This window comes from Dipodomys ordii, unplaced genomic scaffold, assembly GCF_000151885.1.
Source record: "Dipodomys ordii isolate 6190 unplaced genomic scaffold, Dord_2.0 Scaffold51, whole genome shotgun sequence".
NCBI lineage: Eukaryota > Metazoa > Chordata > Mammalia > Rodentia > Heteromyidae > Dipodomys > Dipodomys ordii.
In genome coordinates, this window is record NW_012267267.1 from 1,854,208 (window position 1) to 1,874,631 (window position 20,424).

The window sequence follows — 20,424 nt, forward strand, 5'->3', positions numbered from 1 at the left end:
GATTATAGGAATTGAGCCACCAGCACTTGGCTTAGGCAGTTATTTTTTACTGTTTGTGAGATTATATCCTTTATTAGAGGATGACAATCTGCTAAACACTTCTGTGTGCCCACAGAAAAACACAACAATTAAAAGTTTGCAAGCCAGGTGCTGGTGACTCATGCCTGTAATCCTATTTAGGAGTCTAAGATCTGAGGATCCTGGTTCAAAGCCAGCCCAGGCAGGAAAGTTCCTGAGACCCCATTAACCACCAGAAAATCAGAAATGGAGTTGTGGTTCAAGTGCTAGCCTTCAGCTAAAGACATCAGGGACAGCTCCAAAGACCTGAGTTCAAGCCCCATGACCAAAAACAAACAAACAAACAAAAAAAAAAACCCAAAACCAAAAAAGTTTGCCTGTCTCCACCTCTAAAATAATCAGCAAAAGAGCAGAACTACTCAAGAGGCTGAACACTGAAGGTGTAATAACCCCTTTGTAAGCACAAGGCAGTTCCAACACCTTGAAGAGTCTCAGGCAGTTAACCTGGGCAGTGGAAAAATAAATTTAAATACTTTTATTACTTTTTTTGTTGGCTGAACTCTGGGTCCAGGCGTTGTTCCTCAGCTCTTCAGCTCAAGGCTAGCACTCTACCACTTGTGCCACAGTGCCAGTTTTGGCCTTTTTTGCTTATATGGTGCTGAGGAATTGAACCCAGGGCCTCATGCATGCAAGGCAAGCACTCTTTATCACTGAACCACCTTTCCAGCCTGAATATGCTTTTTGTTTATTGAGTACTATTGGGTACTATTTGAACTTGGACCTTATGCTTCCCTGGGCAGTTCTACTTGAGGTACAGCCAACCTTCACCCTCACACATTTTTTAATATAGTCTCCACGTGTACCCAGGATGATCCTAAACTTATCTCCCTGTCTCAGCTTTTTATTTTTTGCTTGGTCATGGGGCTTGAACTCTGTCCCTCAGTTCTCCACCTCAAGGCTAGTGCTCTACCACTTGAGCCACTGTACCACTTCCAGTTTTCTAGGTGGTTTACTGGAGATAAAGAGTCTCATGGACTTTCGTGCCCAGGCTGGCTTTGAACCATGATCCTCAGATCTCAGCCTGAGTAGCCAGGATTACAGGCATGAGCCACTGGTGCCTGGCTCCTGCCTGAGCTTTCTAGGTGGTAGAATTACAAATGTGCCACCACGTCAGTTTAGAAAAATCTTAATTACCCCCCCTCTCATCACACAGGTTACCATTTATTCCATTTTGCAAGCAGGAGGCTCCCTATTTTTTACTGGAATGTTATCTCCATATATGAATGACTGTAGCAATCTCACCCAAAGACTGTTAACAAAATCTTGGACATCCTTCACATTAACAAACTTTCTCTACTGTAGTTGAAATTGCAGAAAGTACAAGTTTATTCTTTTTTTTCCCTCAACCTTACAGGGGCTGTTTAGAAATGTGTGGATAAATCTGTAACCTAGAAACAACTTCTTAGCAAAGGATCACTAAGTACCTGGGACATATTTTCCCCTGAAACAGACAAGAAAGTCAGAACTTGGAGAACAATTCACTCTGTGAAATTTGCAAATACTGACTTGACCTGCTTCAACAATTTCTAGTGCTGGTTAGAAGCAGAACACCATTCAACTTTTATCTGGATTCCACCTCTCAGGCTGCTGGTACTGCTATCAACAAACTGAGGAATGAAAATATAAGACTCTATTTTCTGGCAGCACCTTTACTTTCACACTGAGTAATGGACAAATGTATGGACATACCTTTGCAAGATTATGAAGAATGTATGTTGCCTTATGTTGACCCAAACCACAGGAATATTTATTTTGGGGGACAAAGCTGGGGTGAAAAGACAGCCAATTTCCAAATTGTAAGGGTTTACAACTTAAATTCTTTTGTGCCATAATAAGTATCAGGTTTGCAATGGATCTTCTTTCAAAGTTTACTTTTCCTGAAAGTCTATGAAGATTCAGTTTACTCTTACAATTGTGTGGAGCTATGGCTTAAGTGGTATATTGCCAGCAAGCAGTGAGAGTACAGGCTTGGTTCTGAATTCAAGCTCCAGTACCAGCAAAAACAAACTAAAACCTGGAGTTAATTTTCACCTACATCCTAAAACTAGATTTGAAGAAAAGGAACAATTTACACTTGAACTTAATGGCTTAAGACTATTAAGTTTTTTTCCAAAGATCTTAGGTTTATTTTTTAGGCCCATGATCTACTCAGAGGAAACAAAACTGTATTGCTAAGGACCTAGCATTTTATGGCACTTGGTGATAAACATTAATACTTTAAGTACAAGTCATGGTTAAATACTCAAACCTTTTCCAAATTTAAAATGTGCCTTAAATTCTACCACTCTGCCTTTGACATTCTTCAAAGCCTGTACAATACCTAAGGACTTAAAAAAGATGTCATTTTATCAGACTAGTCCATTCACTTCTAGTTCAGTGTTTGTCTTTTATTTCTACTGTAAAAACTCTTTTCTATAGGTTTGGGTGTATTATATTTGATCCTTTTCTACAAAGACCATTGAAAACAACTTGTCATCAGAATACTCTTTCTTCTAAAAGCCAGAGACTGTTGTTTGATGAATGTTATATGATAAATAAAACCCATTATAGCATAGGGTTATGTAGAAAAGCAATTTATTCCATTATAAGCACTTACACAGTTAGTCATGGAGATTAACAGGCCTGCTGGTGAAACGGGTCACCCAAAATGGAGATGGTATCAAACTAGTGATCAAGGACTAACTCCTAAAAAAAAAAAAGCAACTTTTATCAAGGATTAATTTAATTTTAAGAACAAATATAAGCTATCAATTCACTCTTCTTAACTTGACAGTCCACCTGTGGTACAACTGCCAGGTAAAAACATACAACTTTACAACTTGGTGGTCCCAAGTTAAAAAAAACAAAACAACACAACAAAAACCATTTCACAGAAAGGAAAGGCATAATATGAAAACAGCCCAAGAAATAAACTAATGAGCAAAAATATATGGGTAAGGAGGAACATGTAGTTTCAAATTAACTGAAGAAAACCAAGAGAAAACTGGTCTATGTAGGAAAATGTGCATCCTGGAAAGTCAGGTGTGAAGTGAAGTCTTTAGGATCTATATGACTTGAATCTCCCCTTATTCCTGAATAAAAATGACATCTTTCAGTATTTATACTTCATGGCTCAGACACCTACCTCATTTGGCTCTATTCCTTACTCACTCTAGCCTTTAGTCTGAAAAACTGGGGATATCGCATAAGAAGAAAAATAATCACACACAACATATCCCTTTCTGGAGCTACTTTAGACCTGGGTTTTTACTAGAAAATTCCTGAAGAATATTTAAATACATATCTGTGGCTTTGTTGAATTAAGTCCCCCAGTTAATATTTAGAAAATACCCACTGTTTAGATTAATGGCATTGTTGGTGGTACTATTATAGAGGGATAGCTGAACAAAGTCTGTGTCTCAAAACCAGTGTTAAATCAATCTCAGGGTAGAAAAGAATAAAAAGGGGAGTCTAAAACCACAAGTGCAGACATATCTAGGATCCCTGTCCTTCTGGATCCACACTTCCTTCAGGGTCTTCATCATTGTAAATGTTCTCTGCCTGTCCAAAAACAAGAAACAATATATTTAGTAAACAGGAAATGTTTATGAGACATGAATCATGAATGATAATGGTATACTACACAGAAAATAGGTAGCTGGTCAGTCAGAGGTGCAAGCTTTAGGTTTAGCTGCTGTCTTCATAACCAATATTCTCTTTTTTTTTTTTTTTTGGGTCCAGTCGTGGGGCCTGAACTCTGGGCCTGGGCGCTGTCCCTCAGCTCTTCAGCTCAAGGCTAGCGCTCTACCACTTGAGCCACAGCGCCACTTCCGGCTCTTTTCTTTTTGCTTATGTGGTGCTGAGGAATCGAACCCAGGGCCTCTGGCATGCAAGCCAAGCGCTCTACCACTGAGCCACCTTCCCAGCCCGGTAACCAATATTCTCAAGTTTTTTGATGAAGTATTACCAATCATAGCTAAAAAAGTAAAAGCAAGTCCAGTGTCTATCAACTGATGGGAAAAATCCTGTCCATCAAATAATTATTTGTCTAATAAAAAAGCTATTAACAAGCCAGGTGTGCCAGTGGCTCACACCTATAATCCTAGCTACTCATGAAGTTGAGATCTGAGGACAGTGGTTCAAAGCCAGCTCCAAAGGGAAAGTCTGTAAGAATCTTATCTCCAATTAACCACCAGAAGACCAGAAGTGGCACTGTATCTGAAGAGAAAAAGTGCTTGCCTTGAGCTAAAGAGCTGAGAGACAGTGCCCAGGACCAGAGTTCAAGCCCTATGACTAAACAACAACAAAAAGGAAACAAAAGAAAGCAAAGCAGGTGTTTATGGGGAACAGGGTTTCCTTTTTTTTTTTGTCCGTCACTGGCCTGAACTCTGGGCCTGGGTGCTGTCCCTCAGCAATTCAGCTCAAGGCTGGCACTCTACCACTTGAGCCACAGCGCCACTTATGGCCTTTTCTGCTTATGTGGTGCGGAGGAATCAAACCCAGGGCCTCATGCATGCAAGGCAAGCACTCTACCACTGAGCCACCTTCCCAGCCCCCAGGGTTTCTTTTTGAAACAATGAAAATTATTTTAAAATTGTGGTAATATGAGCACAACTAACAAAAAACACTGAATTGTAATTTTAAATGAAAATCTTCCTCAAACCCAATGTTCCAAATCTCAATGTTAGTTAAATGGAGATGAGTCTCACTGACTTTCCTGCCCGGGCTGCCTGTAAACTGTGATCCTCAGATCTCAGCCTCCTGAGTAGGTAGGATTACAGGCATGAGCCAGCCACAACCAGCTTCCTTTTAACTGACAGTTTATCAAGGCTGCCCAATTCACTTTCCCATTACAACACCAACTACAAACCCAACAATGATGGCCCATGCCTGTAATTCTATGGGTACTCAGAAGGTTGAGACCGGGAGGATGGTGGTTTAAAGCCAGATGTATATCTTCAACCATCTCTCCATTACTGACAGTATCTAATATAATAGAAATCCTATGTAAATAGTAGCTATACTGGGTTGGGAAGGTAGCTCAGTGGTAGAGTGCTTGCCTTGCATGCCTGAGGCCCTGTGTTCGATTCCTCAGCACCACATATGCAAAAAGGAAAAAAAAGCCGGAAGTGGCGCTGTGGCTCAAGTGGTAGAGCACTAGCCTTGAGCTGAAGAGCTGAGGGACAGTGCCCAAGCCTAGAGTTCAGGCCCCACGACCAGACCAAAAAAAAAAAAAAAAATAGTAGCTATACTATATTGTTTAGGGAAAAAACAATAATAACAGTTTATATGCTGGGTGCCAGTGACTCACACCTATAATCCTAGTTATTCAGGTGGCTGGGATCTAAGGAACTCAGTTCAAAGTATTCCAGGCAGGAAAGTCCATGAGAATCTAATCTCCAATTAAAACACCAAAAGGCTGAAAGCGGAGTTATTGACTTAACTGCTGCTTGAATCACAGCTCCACTTCCAGCTTTTTGGTGGTAATCACATCTCAGACTCCTAAATAGCTAGGATTATAGGTTTGTGCCTGGCTTTATGTTATGTTTTGATATTCTTCCTTGCATGAAGCTCTGGGTTCCATTCCTCAGTACCACATAAACCGCAAAAGCCAGAAATGGCACTGTGGCTCACGCCTGTAATCCTAGCTACTCAGGAGGCTGAGATCTGAGGATCTAGGTTCAAAGCCAGCCAGGGCAGGAATATCTCCAATAAAACCACTAGAAAACAGGAAGTGGCACTGTGGCTCAAGTAAGCGCTCGCCTTGAGCTGAAGAGCTGAGGGATCAGTGCCCAGGCCCAGAGTTCAAGCCCCACAACCAACTCCCCCCCCCAAAAAAAAAGAAGCTCAGGGACAGTGCCCAAACCCTGAGTTCAAGACCCAGGACTGAAGAAAAAAGAAAAGAAATGTGCTCATTACATGACTTATATAACTGTAACCCTCTGTATATCACCTTCACAATAAAATTCTAAAAAGTAATGCACTGAATACAAAGGAGGGGAAAAAGAAAAAAAAAAAACAAGTGAGACCATGAGGTCAAGTTTAAGCTCCAGTACTGGTATAATGGCATGCGTGCTTGCTTGCGTACATGTACACGTACACACACACACCAGTTGAAAACACTTACCATTTGCCACACCTGCATGATATTATCTTCTGATACAGAACAAATCACCCAAGGTTCATTGGGATTCCAGGAGAAATCAGATATCTTGGCAGTGTGACCACCATGAATAAACTAAAGAGGAACAAAAATATATAAAATGTAGACAGAAATTACAAATTGTGAAAAAAGATTAGTGACTATTCAATATGTCTCAGTGCTTATTACATACCAGCAACTCTGGTGGGCCATCCTCTGCATCTTCTGGGGATTGTTCTTCTCCAATTTTACTAAGTTCAAAGAAATTTTAAGAAATTAAAGAGTGGGGGAGGGTTGGAAGGTGGTTCAGTGGTAGAGTGCTTGCCTAGCATGCATGAAGCCCTGGGTTCGATTCCTCAGCACCACATAAACAGAAAAGGCCAGAAGTGGCACTGTGGCTCAAATGGTAGAACACTAGCCTTCAGTTGAAGAGCTCAGAGACAGTGCCTAGGCCCAAAGTTCAAGCCCCATCACCGACCAAAAAAATAAATAACTTCATAGAAAGCAACATTACCATGGAGAACAGACCCAAGACTTACCTTAAATCCCAAACATTCAGTCTGCGATCAGTACCACTAGAAGCCAATATAGTCTCATTATGAGGGGACCACTGAACCTACACATAAGAATGAAGAAAAAAAAGCAATGAATTAGAAAAGAGGGCTAGGATGGTGGCTCAGTGGTACAGTGCTGTTTGCTTCACATTCATGAGGCTCTGGATTTGATTGCTCAGCACCACATAAACAGAAAAAGATGAAAGTGGCACTGTGGCTCAAGTGGTAGAATGCTAGCCTTGAGCTGAAGAGCTGAGGGACAGTGCCCAGACCCAGAGTTTAACCGCACAACTGACAAAAAATAAAACAAAATAAAAATAAACAAAAAAAAAATTGTAAGAGGAAAGAGAAAGCTGGGTGTCCAGCTCATTAACAGAATATATACCACTGCCTATTCAAGAGGTCCTGAGGTCAGTTCCCACCAACCGTTGTTACACTTAAAATTCCATAAAACAATCTTATATGAGCAGACAAAAAAGTTAACTACAAACATGCAAAAAATTATACACTTAGGGCTGAGAAGGTGGCTCAGTGGTAGAGCGCTTGCCTTGCATTCTCAAGGCCTTGGGTTCGATTCCTCAGCACCATATAAGCAAAAAGAAAAAAGCCGGAAGTGGCACTGTGGCTCAAGTGGTAGAGTGCTAGTCTTAAGTTGAAGAGCTGAGAGACAGCGCCTAGGCCCAGAGTTCAGGCCCCATGACTGGACCCCCCCCAAAAAAAATAAAAAAATTATACACTTATTGTTAAGAAAGTGCTGTCTCATGGTACAAAGAGGGCATTATATTGGCAGCAGGCTAAGAAAAGTTGGGATACTCTTCAAGCAAGAACACCATTATAAACCAAGACTAAGAGATCCACGGGCTGTAGTGGTACATGCCTTTAGTTCCAGCATTTTTTTTTTTTTTTGGTCGGTTGTGGGGCTTGAACTCTGGGCCCGGGCGCTGACCCTCAGCTCTTCAGCTCAAGGTGAGCGCTCTACCACTTGAGCTACAGCGCCACTTCCAGTTCCAGCATTCTTAAAAGCAGAGGCAAGAGGACGGTTAAGTTAGGCTACAGAAGGAGATGCTATATTAAAATAAACCGAGCCAAGCCACAAAAACAAAACAACCAAAACAAAAAACCAGATCTTCATCAAAATCTTTCACTGTTAATAACTTATTTGTGTATATTGATCCTGGGGCTATTCCTCCCACGTACCCCTTTACGGATATACCATTATTCTTGGTTGAGATTAGGTTTTGCTAACTTTCTGCCTGGGCTGATTTTAACAGAGATCCTCCTGACCTTGGCCTCCTAAGTAGCTGAGATTATAGGTGTATTCTACTACATGCATCCCTTTTTTTCACAACAGGCTCTAGGCAGCCCAGGCTGGCCTTAAACATTATTCGTTTTTCTGGTCAGTCATGGGGCTTGAACTCTGGGCTTAGGCACTGTCCCTGTGCTCTTCAACTCAAGGCGAGCGCTCTACTTCTTGAGCCACAGCCCCACTTCCGGTTTTCTGAAGATAAAAGAGTCTCATGAATTTTCCTGCCTGGGCTGGCTTTGAACTGTGATCTTCAGATCTCAGCCTCCTTAGCAGTTAGGATTACAGGCCTGAGCTGCTGGCATCTGGCAGCATTATTCTTCTGACCTTAAACCAGTCAAGTGCTGGGATTACAGAAATATTACAATAATTTCCAGATTCAGTATGAAATTTCAAGTTTTTGACAAAACTATATAACATATACGCTTTACAGTGTTTTAACTTTGAACACAGTGCAATTATTTACTGAGAGGGAGCTGAATATTAAGAAAGGAGCTCTAGGGCTGGGAAGGTGGCTCAGTGGTAGAGCGCTTGCCTTGCATGCATGAGGCCCTGGGTTCAATTCCTCAGCACCACATAATCAAAAAGAAAAAAGCCGGAAGTGGCGCTGTGGCTCAAGTGGTAGAGCGCTAGCCTTGAGCTGAAGAGCTGAGGGACAGTGCCAAGGCCCAGAGTTTGGGCTCCACGACCGGACCCCCCCCAAAAAAAGAAAGGAGCTCTAAACTGCTGAAGTAGGAAATACGAAGCTAATAATTTAGGTTGGTATAAACCAAACACAGGTCCAAGCTATAAAGCCAGCCAAGCAGAAATGTCCAAGAGACTCTAATCTTCAGTTCGCCACAAAAGCGAAAAGCGGAGCTATGGCTCATATATAGCACTAGCCTTGAGTGAAAAAGCTCAGGGACAGTAACCAGGTTGTGTTCCAAGCCCCAGGATCAGCCATACCTCATCCATAAAATAATAAAAATTTTTTAAGAAAGAAAATAAGAAACAGGAACAAGGCTGACTCATTAAATGAGGCACTAATCTTTCTGAGAAAAGGTAGCCGAGGTTGGCCTAACCTCATTGTGTAGCACATATTGGCCTCCAGCTATCAATCTTCCTTCTTCAGTTTCTTGTATACTGGAATTAGAGGTATGTACCACTGTATTAACATTAGGTTTGGTTAACATCTGAAGAATGTAGTTATCCAATAACTACTATTGTCTTCTCATGGAGCAGAAATAGCAATGGCACACAAGACTTTTGTTATTTTTAGCAATGTTAACGTAAGTGTGTACTCATTCACTTCCCATAGTCTTAAAAAAGAGCAGCACTGGTTTCCCTTACCTGGAATATTTCATCCTTATGTGATTCAAAGGAATGCAACTTAAGTTTCAGATTTCTTAAATCCCACAAGGCAACAGTCTATGTACAAAAAAGAAAAGATCAATAATGTTTTTGTAAGAGAAAGCAAATCCATTAACTGCAAGACTGCTTCATATTTAAAAGATGCTACGGAAATTTACCCTATGTATTTATTCCTTTAAAATAAACCAAACTGACCTTGTCAGCTGATCCTGTGGCAAGAATGAACTCACTATAAGGATTGAAAGATAAGCAGTTCACTTCAGCAGTGTGAGCATCAACTGAGTGGCTTGGCTTGGAAGTATTGTTTGAACGAGTATCCCAACTTTGGTTATTAAAAAAAAAAAAAAGGAAAAAAAAAAGAAAAAGAGCAAATGGAAAAAAGCATGAAATGGTGACTACTATAAAACTTAAATAATGTGTGAATAAAAACTAAACAACGGGTTCTACTCACATCATAAGTTTCTGATCATCAGCAACTGACCCAAAAAGAGACTCATGAAGCAGATGCCAAGAAACATCTTCTACTACTGCTGTATGCCCGGTGAAGATGGTCTTCGCATCTACAACTTTTCCTTCCTTTGGAACTGCACTGATGTCCCATAAGCAGATGGTCTTAAATTTTTAAAATTAGCATACATTACTTACACAAAGTTTCACTGTGATTTCCATGTATGTACTCTCCCATCAACCTTACTCTATCTTTCCCCTATACTTGTCATCTCCCTTTCAAATAAACTACCACCATGATATCTATCCTCATGCAAACGCTTCACTTGCTAACATTCCACCACTTGACCCACAACTTTATTTAGTCATTGTTTTTGTTAGTGAATATTAACTGTATCCGCAGGTCTCAGATGTGCATATATTTACTTTGCTTATATTAAATAAGCCCTATCTTGGGCTGTGTAGGTGGCTTAATGATTAGAATGCTAGCCTCGCCTGCAGGAAGTACCACATAAACAGAGAAAGTAGGAAGTGGCTCTGTGGCTCAAGTGGTAGAGTGCTAGCCTTGAGCAGAAAAGCACAGGGACAGTGTCCAGGCCCTGAGTTCAAGCCTGTGCGGAAAAAACCCCAAAACAGTAAGCCCTATCTATTTCTTTCCCTGCTTCCTCCCTTCCCTATTGATCAACAGCTTTGAGATTCTTTATGCATAGTTGTGATGTATTTCAAAATTATTCAGCCTCCATCTTAAAGGTTAAATTTAAAACAGGAGGCTGAGATCTGAGGGTCATGGTTTGAAGCCAGCTGGGGCAGACAAGTTTGTAAGGCTCTCATCTTCAGAAAAAACTAGAAATGGTGCTGTCTCAAGTGGTAGAGCGTTAGCCTTGACCACAAAGAGGCTCAGAGACATGCCCAGGCCCTCAGTTCAAACACCAGGACCAGGAAAAAAAAATTCAAAGATTCTCACTCTCCACCTCCCAGTCCCTCCAAAGAAACTAATTGGTAACTAGCCCAGATGTGCTTCAAAATTACAAAGATACACACATGGTCATCTGAAGCACTAAGTAAGTGCCCACTGAGATTTGGGTTCCAAGAAAGCCCATAGCCTTCCTTCTGATGTCCACGGAGCCGTAAGTCAGGGTTGCACTCTCCAGAAGGGTCTGAAAAGTTAAACGTATCAAGACTATCAAGTCCACTGTTTCTCCACTAAGCAAAACAAAACAAAGCACTGATCATGAAGTCTAAAGGTTCTTAACACTCACAAACAAAAAATGTTACAGCTAAATAAATACATGTTTAAGTGGCATAATCGTTCTGTTTTATGTAAAGCATTTTTTATTTGAAGGAAGTAATATGCAAGAAAATAATTCACATGAATCAATATAAATTCCAACAGGTTAAATTATATAAAAAGCAAAGGAAGCAATTAAACTTAGAATAAGTGAACATAAAAAAGCAGTAGTACCTGGCTTAGAAGGATGTTTTGTGTAGTCAAAAACAAGAACATCACTGGATGGAGTCTTTGTTGCAATGATGCAAGGATTCTGAGGCATGTAGCGAGCCCTATTTACTTCTCCTTCATGGTTGATCTTGATTTCTATTTCAATTTTCCCACTAACAGAGCCAAAACCTCCAAATTCTGCAAACAAATTAATCTTAAGTAAGAGAGAAATAAGAGCTATTCTGTATGTATCATCCAGCATGTAAAGACAGGCAAACCCTTTCCCAGTAAAGACATATAACACTAGACATTTGTTAGCACCACAAAGCACTAGTGCCTCAGACCCTTCTGACTCCAGACACGTAATTAAGTATTTGATCTCCCCCACACACTTTTTTTTTTGCCAGTTGTAGGGCCTGAACTCTGGGCCTGGGTGCTGTCCTTCAGCTCTTCAGCTCAAGGCTAGTGCGCTCTACCACTTGAGCCACAGCGCCATTTGTGGCCTTTTCTGCTTATGTGGTGCTGAGGAATAGAACCCAGGGCCTCGTGCATGCAAGGCAAGCACTCTACCACTGAGCCAACTTCCCGGCCCTGTAACCCCTTTGTAGAACTACTTAAAAGATGGTAATAATTAAAAGAAGGGGCTGGGAATATGGCTTAGTGGTAGTGCTTGCCTAACATGCATGAAGCCCTGGGTTCAATTCCTCAGTACCACATAAGCAGAAAAAGCAGGAGTAGCCCTGTGGCTCAAGTGGTAGAGTGCTAGCCTTGAGCAAAAAGCAGCTTAGGGACAGTGCCCAGGCCCTGAACTCAAGCCCCCAAAAATAAGGAAAAGAAATTAAGACTGCCAATTCATTTCAAAAGGTTCATGATGAACAGTTTTCAAATCTCACTTGAGGTACAAAACATAGATGCTGAATGAGCAAACAAGTTACTATTTTAAAGACTATAGTATTAGGCACTGGAGAGTCTATCTTCACATGATTTATTTGAAGCTCTGGATTGGGATGAAAGATCATCCCTTCTTGTCCCTATTTCTTTTGAAGAAAGGGAGACATAAGTGCTCCTATTTAACATTTTTGTTTGGGCAACAATGGGTTGTACTTTAGACTTTATATTTGATACAAAAATGCTCTAACCATCTGAGCTATGCTGCACTGTGCCACCCTACCTCACCCTCTTAAATTTACAAATTATAGTCCTTGGCCAAAATGAATCAGGTAGGCAAAAACTAAGAAAAGGTATTTTGAGTATTTTTCTGGTGGTAATATTAGGGCTGGAACTCTACCACTTATACTATACTTTCAGCCTAGTTTTTTGCCGGTTAAAAGGCTTATGGACTCTTCTGCCCAAGTTTCAAACTGTTATTTTCCAGAACTTTTTTTTTTTTTTGGTCGGTCATGGGACTAAACTCTGGGCCTGGGCGCTGTCCCTCAAGCTCTTCAGCTCAAGGCTAGCACTCTACCACTTAAGCCACAGCACCACTTTCGGCTTTTTTCTGCTTATGTGGTGCTGAGGAATCAAACCCAGGGCCTCATGCATGCAAGGCAAGCACTCTACCACTGAGCCAACTTCCCAGCCCATATTTTCCAGAACTTAAACCTCCTGAGTAGTATGAACCATCAGTGTCTGGCTTCAATGAGTATGATTTATATTCACTCATATCCAATTTTCACCAATAGTTCCTCCAAGAATGCATAGTAATAAATATAGGTAGGTCTTTGCTTCTAATGCAGAAATCCCACCAGCATCTTTTTATTCTCTTTAGTGCTAGTCTTAGGGCTTGAACTCAGAACTTCAGCACCATCCCTTATCTTTTTTATTGTTTGCCAAGAGCTAACTAACACTGTACCACCTGAGCCACAGCTCCACTTTTGCCTTTTGCTGACTGGAGTCTCACAGATTTCCTGCCAGGCTAGCTTCCAAATGTTTTCAGATCTCAGCTTCCTGAGCTGAGGATTATAGGTACAAGCTACTCCATAATAAAATGGCTACTCAGTTTTATTAAACTTAGAACAAAGGCTCAGAATCAAGTATGTGTTAAACGTTTCTTTTAGATTGCAAACTCAGCTTTTTCAAGCTTAAAAAAATTTTAGTTCTGCCGGGCGCTGGGGGCTCACACCTGTAATCCTAGCTACTCAAGAGGCTGAGATCTGAGGATCTCGGTTCAAAGCCAGCCCGGGCAAGGAGAGACCGTGAGACTCCTATCTCCAATAAACCACCAGAAAACTGGAAGTGGCGCTGTAGCTCAAGTGGTAGAGCGCTCACCTTGAGCTGAAGAGCTGAGGGACAGCGCCCAGGCCCAGAGTTCAAGCCCCATGACCGACAAAAAAAAAAATGTAGTTCTAACTTGAGAAGCTACTTTATCAAACTGGCTATATTGTAATAATTCAAAAACATGAAAAATAAAACCTATGTATCTTCTAATATTCATACCTCCTTTCTCACTGTCATAGTGTGATGCATCAAACTGAGCATCATCATTGGGGAGCTGTACACTGGCTATCACAAGGTGGTTTTGTTCATCCGATGTGTGTGTCCCCAGGACAAGACGATGAATGCTGAAATCTTTCCCTTCCGGTCTGTAATAGTAATAGTCACTTATTAATTAGTAACAGCAAGAGATATCACATGTATGCAAAATTTATTATAACATAGATTTTTGAAAGGGAAAACCCATTAAAGACCTACTTTTAATATACCATCAGTATAATAATTCCTAGCACCCTATCTGACTCCCCAAAGAAAAGAACATTAGGTAAACAGAAAGAACCCTGGGTAAACTTAACTGAGTTCAAACAGTAGTGAAGGGAAGAAAGGAGAGAAAGAGCTGGGAAAGAGATAGAGGAAAACAAACAACAGGGCTAGGAATGTGGCTTAGTGATATAGTGCTTGCCTAGAAAAAGCCAGAGTGGTGTTGTGGCCCAAGTGGTAGAGTGCTAGCCTTGAGCAAAAGAAGTTCAGGGAGGGCTGGGATGTAGCTCAGTGGCAAAGCGCTTGCCTAGCAAGTGCAATGTCTTGGGTTCAATCCCCAGTACCAAAAAAGAAAAAAGACAAAAAAAAAATACAGTTAAAAGAAGTTCAGGGACAGTGACCAGGCCAAATTCAAGCCCCAGGACTGGAAAAAATAAAAAATATATACTACATGACCGGTACACAAAAAGGGGGGGGGGTAATTAAAATAAAGAAAAAAAAAACAAAAAACTTGAAGTTAAGAGATCAAACTCAAAGCAGGATGGCAGTGGCTCATGCTTGTAATCTTAGACACTCAGGAGGCCGAGATCTAAAGATCATGGCTCAAAGCCAGCCCAGACAGGAAAATCCCTGAGACTCTTACCCCAAAGAAAAACCAGAAGTGGAACTATGAATCAAGTGGTAGAGTGCTAGCCTTGAGCAAAAAAAGCTCAGAGACAGTGTCCAGGGCTCAAGTTCAAGCCCCAGGACTAAACAGAGACTAAACAGCACAGTCTCAAACATAATACTATGTTAGTACTTTACACACACTATTTATTTAAACACTCTATCATCAATAATAGTATTCCTATTTGAGAATGAAGATACTTGAAGTTTAGGAAAATTAAAGCAATCCACGATTACACAACCACTAAGTAAAAAACTAAGGCTAAAGTCCAAATCTAGCTTTGTCCTTTCCCTGACTTTAACTCCTTATGACACTTTCACTCACTGGCTGGTGCTCTATACCACCTGAGCCATCATCCTTTCAAACTCTCTAGCTTAGCCGGGTGCTGGTGGCTCACGCCTGTAATCCTAGCTACTCAGGAGGCTGAGATCTGAGGATCACGGTTCAAAGCCAGCCCAGGCAGGAGAGACCGTGAGACTCCTATCTCCAATAAACCACCAGAAAACCGGAAGTGGCACTGTGGCTCAAGTGGTAGTGCGCTCGCCTTGAGCTGAAGAGCTGAGGGACAGCGCCCAGGCCCAGAGTTCAAGCCCCAAGACCGACAAAAACAAAAACAAAACTCTCTAGCTTTTGAGGTAGAAAAGCACATTGGGAGAAAGAGAAGAAATCAGCCTGAGCTACATAATGAGACTCTGTCCTAAATGAGAACTTAAAAGGTTTTGTGGACAAATTGTAAATTGTAGAGAACAAGGAATTATGGTAAATTTCTAAACAGGGACATAGCTTAATATCATTTGTGTTCCCTTCAGGATTAATCTAACAGTATAAAGTGTGGTCCAAGAACCTTGGTGTACTAATGTACACATGTAATCCCAGCATTCAGGATGTTGAGGCAGAAGCATGCATTGCTGTCAGCCAGGGCTAAACAGTGAGATCACGTCTCAAAAATAACAAAAAGGGGGCTGGGAAGGTGGCTCAGTGGTAGAGTGCTTGCCTTGCATGCATGAGGCCCTGAGTTCGATTCCTCAGCACCACATAAACAGAAAAAGCCGGAAGTGGTGCTGTGGCTCAAGTGGTAGAGTGCTTGCCTTGAGCTGAAGAGCTAAGGGACAGTGCCCAGGCCCAGAGTTCAGGTCCATGACTGGCAAAAACAAAAAAACAAAAAGGGGCTGGGAAGGTGGCTCAGTACAATGCTTGACTTGCATGACTGAGGCCCTGGGTTCAATTCCTCAGTACCACATAAGCAAAAAGAAAAAAGCCGGAAGTGGCGCTGTGGCTCAAGTGGTAGAGCGCTAGCCTTGAGCTGAAGAGCTGAGGGACAGTGCCCAGGCCCAGTGTTTAGGCCCACGACCGGACCCCATCCCCCAACCCCCCCCAAAAAAACCAAGAACCAAAAACCAAAAAAAGTATAATCCTAGGACCATTAGTATCAGGATCATCTGCAAAGTTGTTAGAAATAAAAATTATCAGGTCCTCTTCAGACCTACTGAATTAAGAACCTTGGAGGTGGACACACTATTTTACATCTCCAGTTGATTATATTGTTATACATCACAATTTGAACACCCCTGGTCTAGTTAGGAAATATGTTCACATTAGAAATACTACTACTCAGGGGCTGGGAAGGTGGTTCAGTGGTAGAGTGCCTGCCTTGCATGCATGAGGTCCTGGGTTCGATTCCTTAGCACCACATAAGCAGAAAAAGTGCTAGTCTTGAGATGAAGAGCTGAGGGACAGGGCCCAGGCGGAGTTCAGGCTCCACGACCGACCCAAAAAAGAAAAAAAGAAAAAAAAAAGAAAATAGAAAAAAGAAAAATTAGTCAAAGGGATGAAGGGAAAAATCTAAGAAATGTCAAAAAAGACTATGGAGATTTTATCAGAAGATGTTAAATTGGAGAAATAGTAAGATACCCCAGAGAAGAAACCAATAGGGGGCTAGGAATGTGGCTTTGTAGTAGAGTGCTTATGTACTAAGCACGAGGCCCTGGGTTCAATTCCTCAGCATCACATAAACAGAAAAGGTCAGAAGTAGTGCTGTGGCTCAAAGTGGTAGAGTGCTAGCCTTAAGCCAGGGCAGGGCCCAGGCTGAGTTCAGGCCCCACAACAGACCAAAAACAAAAAAGAGAAAGAAAGAAACCAGTAGGCAGCCAAACAGCAAGAACTCAACATTAGGTCTAGAGATACCAATATAAACGTCTCTGTATAACTGACAGGCAAATATATTAGGAATATCTACTCTATGTAGCAAAAGAACACAGGAAAGAAAGGACCTGAACAGAAAATTGCAAAGGTCTGTTTAGGAAGTTAGGCAAAAAAATAGAAAAGAGTGAGAATAACAGTGTTGCAGAACCTACAGCTGTGTTTTGAAAGAAAAAAACAAATTGAAGGATTAAAAAACAATAGAAAAGCCCCCCAGAAAGAGTAAGCACTTGTAATCTTCACCTTAAACCAGACACTGCTCACACCTTGTATTATTTATAGATCTGCTTATGCAGAAATTTTACTAAATATGTAGATTTCTGCTTTGGGGAATTTAGTCTGTGTTGTTTTACAAACCAAGACATCAGTAATCAGCTGGGAAGGGGGGAGAGACACACAACGGACTTAGTAGACATAGGTACTCACTGGTCCAAAATTTAGTACATAATTATAGCAAATTGAAATTACAATCTAACCATTTTCTTTTTTGGGGGGTGGGAGGAGGGGGAAGTCTTGGGTCTTGAACTCTGGGTTTGGGCGCTGTCCCTGAGCTCTTCAGCTCAAGGCTAGTGCTCTATCGCTTTTACCCACACTTTCCTTTTCCACAGGTTAATTAGAGATTAAGAATCTCACAGACTTTCCACCCTGGGCTGGCTTTAAACAGCAATCCCCCGATCTCAGCCCTCAGCCTCCTGAGTAACTAGGATTACAGGTGTGAGCCACTGGTGCCTGGCTAAACATAACGTGTCTGTTTTTTTGCAGGACCTGGAGTTTGAACTGGCGCCTGGGGATGGGCAGGGTCTTATTTTGTAGCCCAAACAGTCCTCAACCCCAAATCCATAAAAAAAAATGCCAGAGCCACCAGTGAGATAACATCTCAGTGTGACCACACCCAGCAAACAATACAAGTTTTCCAGTGTTTTATCATTGAAAACAGGAGAAATCTCAGCCCAAGCCAGAATTCCAAGTATTTCATAAGATCAGCAATCAGTTAAACTTGGGAACTTCCATTATTTACAAAGTTTCCAATTCCAAGTATCTAGGTATGGCTTTGTTCAAAAGCTTTAGCATCAAAATCCCTATCTTCCTTAAGCCATTCTTTTTTTTGTTTTTTTGGGGTTTTTTTTGTTTTTGGGGGCCCGGTTGTGGGGCCTGAACTCTGGGCCTGGGCGCTGTCCCTCAGCTCTTCAGCTCAAGGCTAGCGCTCTACCACTTGAGCCACAGCGCCACTTCCGGCTTTTTTTCTTTTTGCTTATGTGGTGCTGGGGAATCGAACCCAGGGCCTCATGCATGCAAGGCAAGCACTCTACCACTGAGCCACCTTCCTAGCTCCCTTTAAGCCATTCTTATAAGTAATATGTATCGCAAACTTCCCATACCTGTAGACCTGAATCAGTCCAGTACCATTTTGTAAATATCACTTGTTAATCTTAGTTTGAAATCTAATTTCCTAATATTCTGGAAAGTGAAGCAATTATTTCAACAGACACCGATTGTACACATACTACACTAACAGTTATCTCCAGCTACCTTCAGGTTTGCATTGTAACTCCCTTCTGGACCTACTAAGTAGAAGTGCATTTCTCTTTTGATTTAAACCCTACCACCACAGGCTTGTAATTATACTGATAGGTGGAATCATGCTAGTCTAAAGCCCTTACTATTTTCAACTTCTTAAATCAAACTACACAAAGCTGGGAGCCAGGGACTCACACTCATAATCCCGCCGGCTTAGGAGGCTGAGATCTGAGGACGAAGGTTCAAAGGGAGCCCAGGCAGGAAATGTATTGGAGACCCTTACCTCTAAACGAAGTGGTGGAGGGCTGGACCTGGGGGGGCGGGGAAGCCCAGGGACAGCACCCAGACCTTTAGTTCAAGCCCCATAATCAACCTACACATTTTGCTGAATGAACTAGACTTAAGACGTTTATCTCTTGCCTGGTAAGTCCACAAAATAATTTTACATTCTGTCTCACTTTTGGGGCTAGGAAAGACAAATGTTATTAACAGGCTCTGATCACATGGCTTCTGGGGGGAGATGACAAGAGAGAAAAAACATGGAAGAATCAACGTAGGACATTTATATTGAAGAGGTATCAAAGTAACGTTTAAGAGACTCCTGTCACCTGGTCACATCGGGAAGCCACTGTGCAGTGAGGCTGGGCCACTCCAGGGCATGGGTCATCACCAAGTCGTACAGAAAGGGAGTGTTCTTTTTCCATATTTTGTACTCCTCGTTGATCACACGCTCTTCCACTGCGTCGTCAAAGGCTGCTACAATTGTTGTAAACAGTAACAACTTAAGTTAGCCAACAGCAACACAAAACAAGGGGAAAATAACCCTCCCCAAAGCTCCGGGAATGGCTCCTTCGTTCCGACTTTGAAATGGAGGGAATCTATCTGAAATTCCCTAGACGCAGCCACCAGCGCGGCTCTCCACCTCGGCAGGCCGGAAATGCTCTGGCCGCCCGGGCCACGCACTCCGTTACCCGTTTGGGGCGACGGCTCCTGGGACCCCGAAGCCCGCTCCTGCGCGAGGGAAGTCCGCAGGACCGGCGAGACGGCCCGCGCACCGGGCCTAGGGGGAGGGAACGGCGTAGGGAAGCCCAGGAAGGCGGAGGGTCCGACTGCGAGCGCGAGGCAGGCAGCACACCCGCCGGGGCCCCAGCCGTCGGCGTCGCCCCGCATCCGCTCCCGGGGAGCGGGCGCGCTGGGAGCCCGCCCCGCCGCTAGCTCCCACCTCACGGCCGCGCTACTGGGGCTGCGTTCCGTTGGGTAGAGTCGGGCCTGCCTTCCCTATTCGGCCTCCTAGGGGGCCACGCCGCAGTCCCGGCCACCCCACGCCCTGCCGAGGAAACCTCAGCATTCTCACCTTCCTTGTCGGCCATGGCGGCAGGCTAGCAGAGGGGAGGGGGGAATCCCGGGGTCGTACGTTGCGGGAGGGGCGGGGAGGCTGCGAGCGCTCGCTCGGCGCGCGCGGCCTCTATTGTTTCCTGCGGCCCCTGCGTGAGGGTAGGCTCGCGCCCCTTCGCGCCAACGTCGGCCAATCGGAGCGCAGCGAGCGGTGAAGTGGGCGGGGAATCTGCATTCTCAGCCTATCCAGACGCACAGAGCCGTTTTCGGCGGGGCCCGGGCATCCGCTCCTCCCCTTCTCCCCCCACCGCTCGGAGATGATTTCCAGCGATTGCGCGCGCCCGGGCTGATGGGATTGTGCCCATCCACATCACGTGAGAGGTTTGTCTGCACGCTCCCGCGGGCAGCCATTTTCTTAAGGGCCGTTATACTAACTTTCAGAGTACCCTAAAAAGCCAGGCATGCTTCTGGGTCTAGTGATCAACACTGAGGACGAGGAGGACGAAAAGGCCTCACCACATAAGCCCAGAGCATTGTACCTAATTTAAGGCCTTGCTTTACTACGTGCTTAGAGAGGATTATTGATAAAGCAAGCGGCAGCAGATGGAGCCTTGGTCTTCCATATGACATACAGATGGCAGAGCCTAGAATCGAGGAGGCCCTGCTTTGAGTTTGAAGCGGGTTCTGCTCCTTTAAGAGCCTGTTCCAAGGGGCGGGGTC

The 20,424-nt window shown here is 43.0% G+C and overlaps 2 protein-coding genes across 2 annotated transcripts in view; one reads left to right on the forward strand and one right to left on the reverse strand.

Annotated features, from left to right (window-relative positions):
- The window catches only part of Sync (syncoilin, intermediate filament protein), a 17,675-nt gene extending 14,898 nt beyond the window's left edge, over positions 1-2,777 (forward strand). The window contains exon 5 of the mRNA XM_013020520.1: positions 1,433-2,777. Within this exon, the coding sequence (XP_012875974.1) occupies positions 1,433-1,443 (11 nt within the window). The 3' untranslated portion in view covers positions 1,444-2,777. The remainder of the gene's footprint in view (positions 1-1,432) is intronic.
- On the reverse strand, positions 2,639-19,853 carry Rbbp4 (retinoblastoma binding protein 4). Its single transcript, XM_013020524.1, has 12 exons — positions 19,724-19,853; positions 18,978-19,125; positions 13,728-13,873; positions 11,316-11,489; positions 10,895-11,010; positions 9,858-10,018; positions 9,602-9,728; positions 9,386-9,463; positions 6,739-6,815; positions 6,393-6,450; positions 6,185-6,295; positions 2,639-3,618 (listed from the first exon to the last, which is right to left on the reverse strand). The coding sequence occupies exons 1-12, from the start codon at positions 19,737-19,739 to the stop codon at positions 3,553-3,555; spliced, it is 1,278 nt and encodes a 425-aa protein (XP_012875978.1). The 5' UTR covers positions 19,740-19,853; the 3' UTR covers positions 2,639-3,552.
- Between the last annotated feature and the right edge of the window lie 571 nt (positions 19,854-20,424).

Coding starts and splice junctions, on each gene's coding strand:
- Rbbp4 (XM_013020524.1), bottom strand. Junction 13,874..18,977: donor TGGCTTCCCGATGTGACCAG/GTGACAGGAGTC, acceptor TTACTATTACAG/ACCGGAAGGGAAAGATTTCA. Junction 11,011..11,315: donor AAAACATCCTTCTAAGCCAG/GTACTACTGCTT, acceptor TTAACTTTTCAG/ACCCTTCTGGAGAGTGCAAC.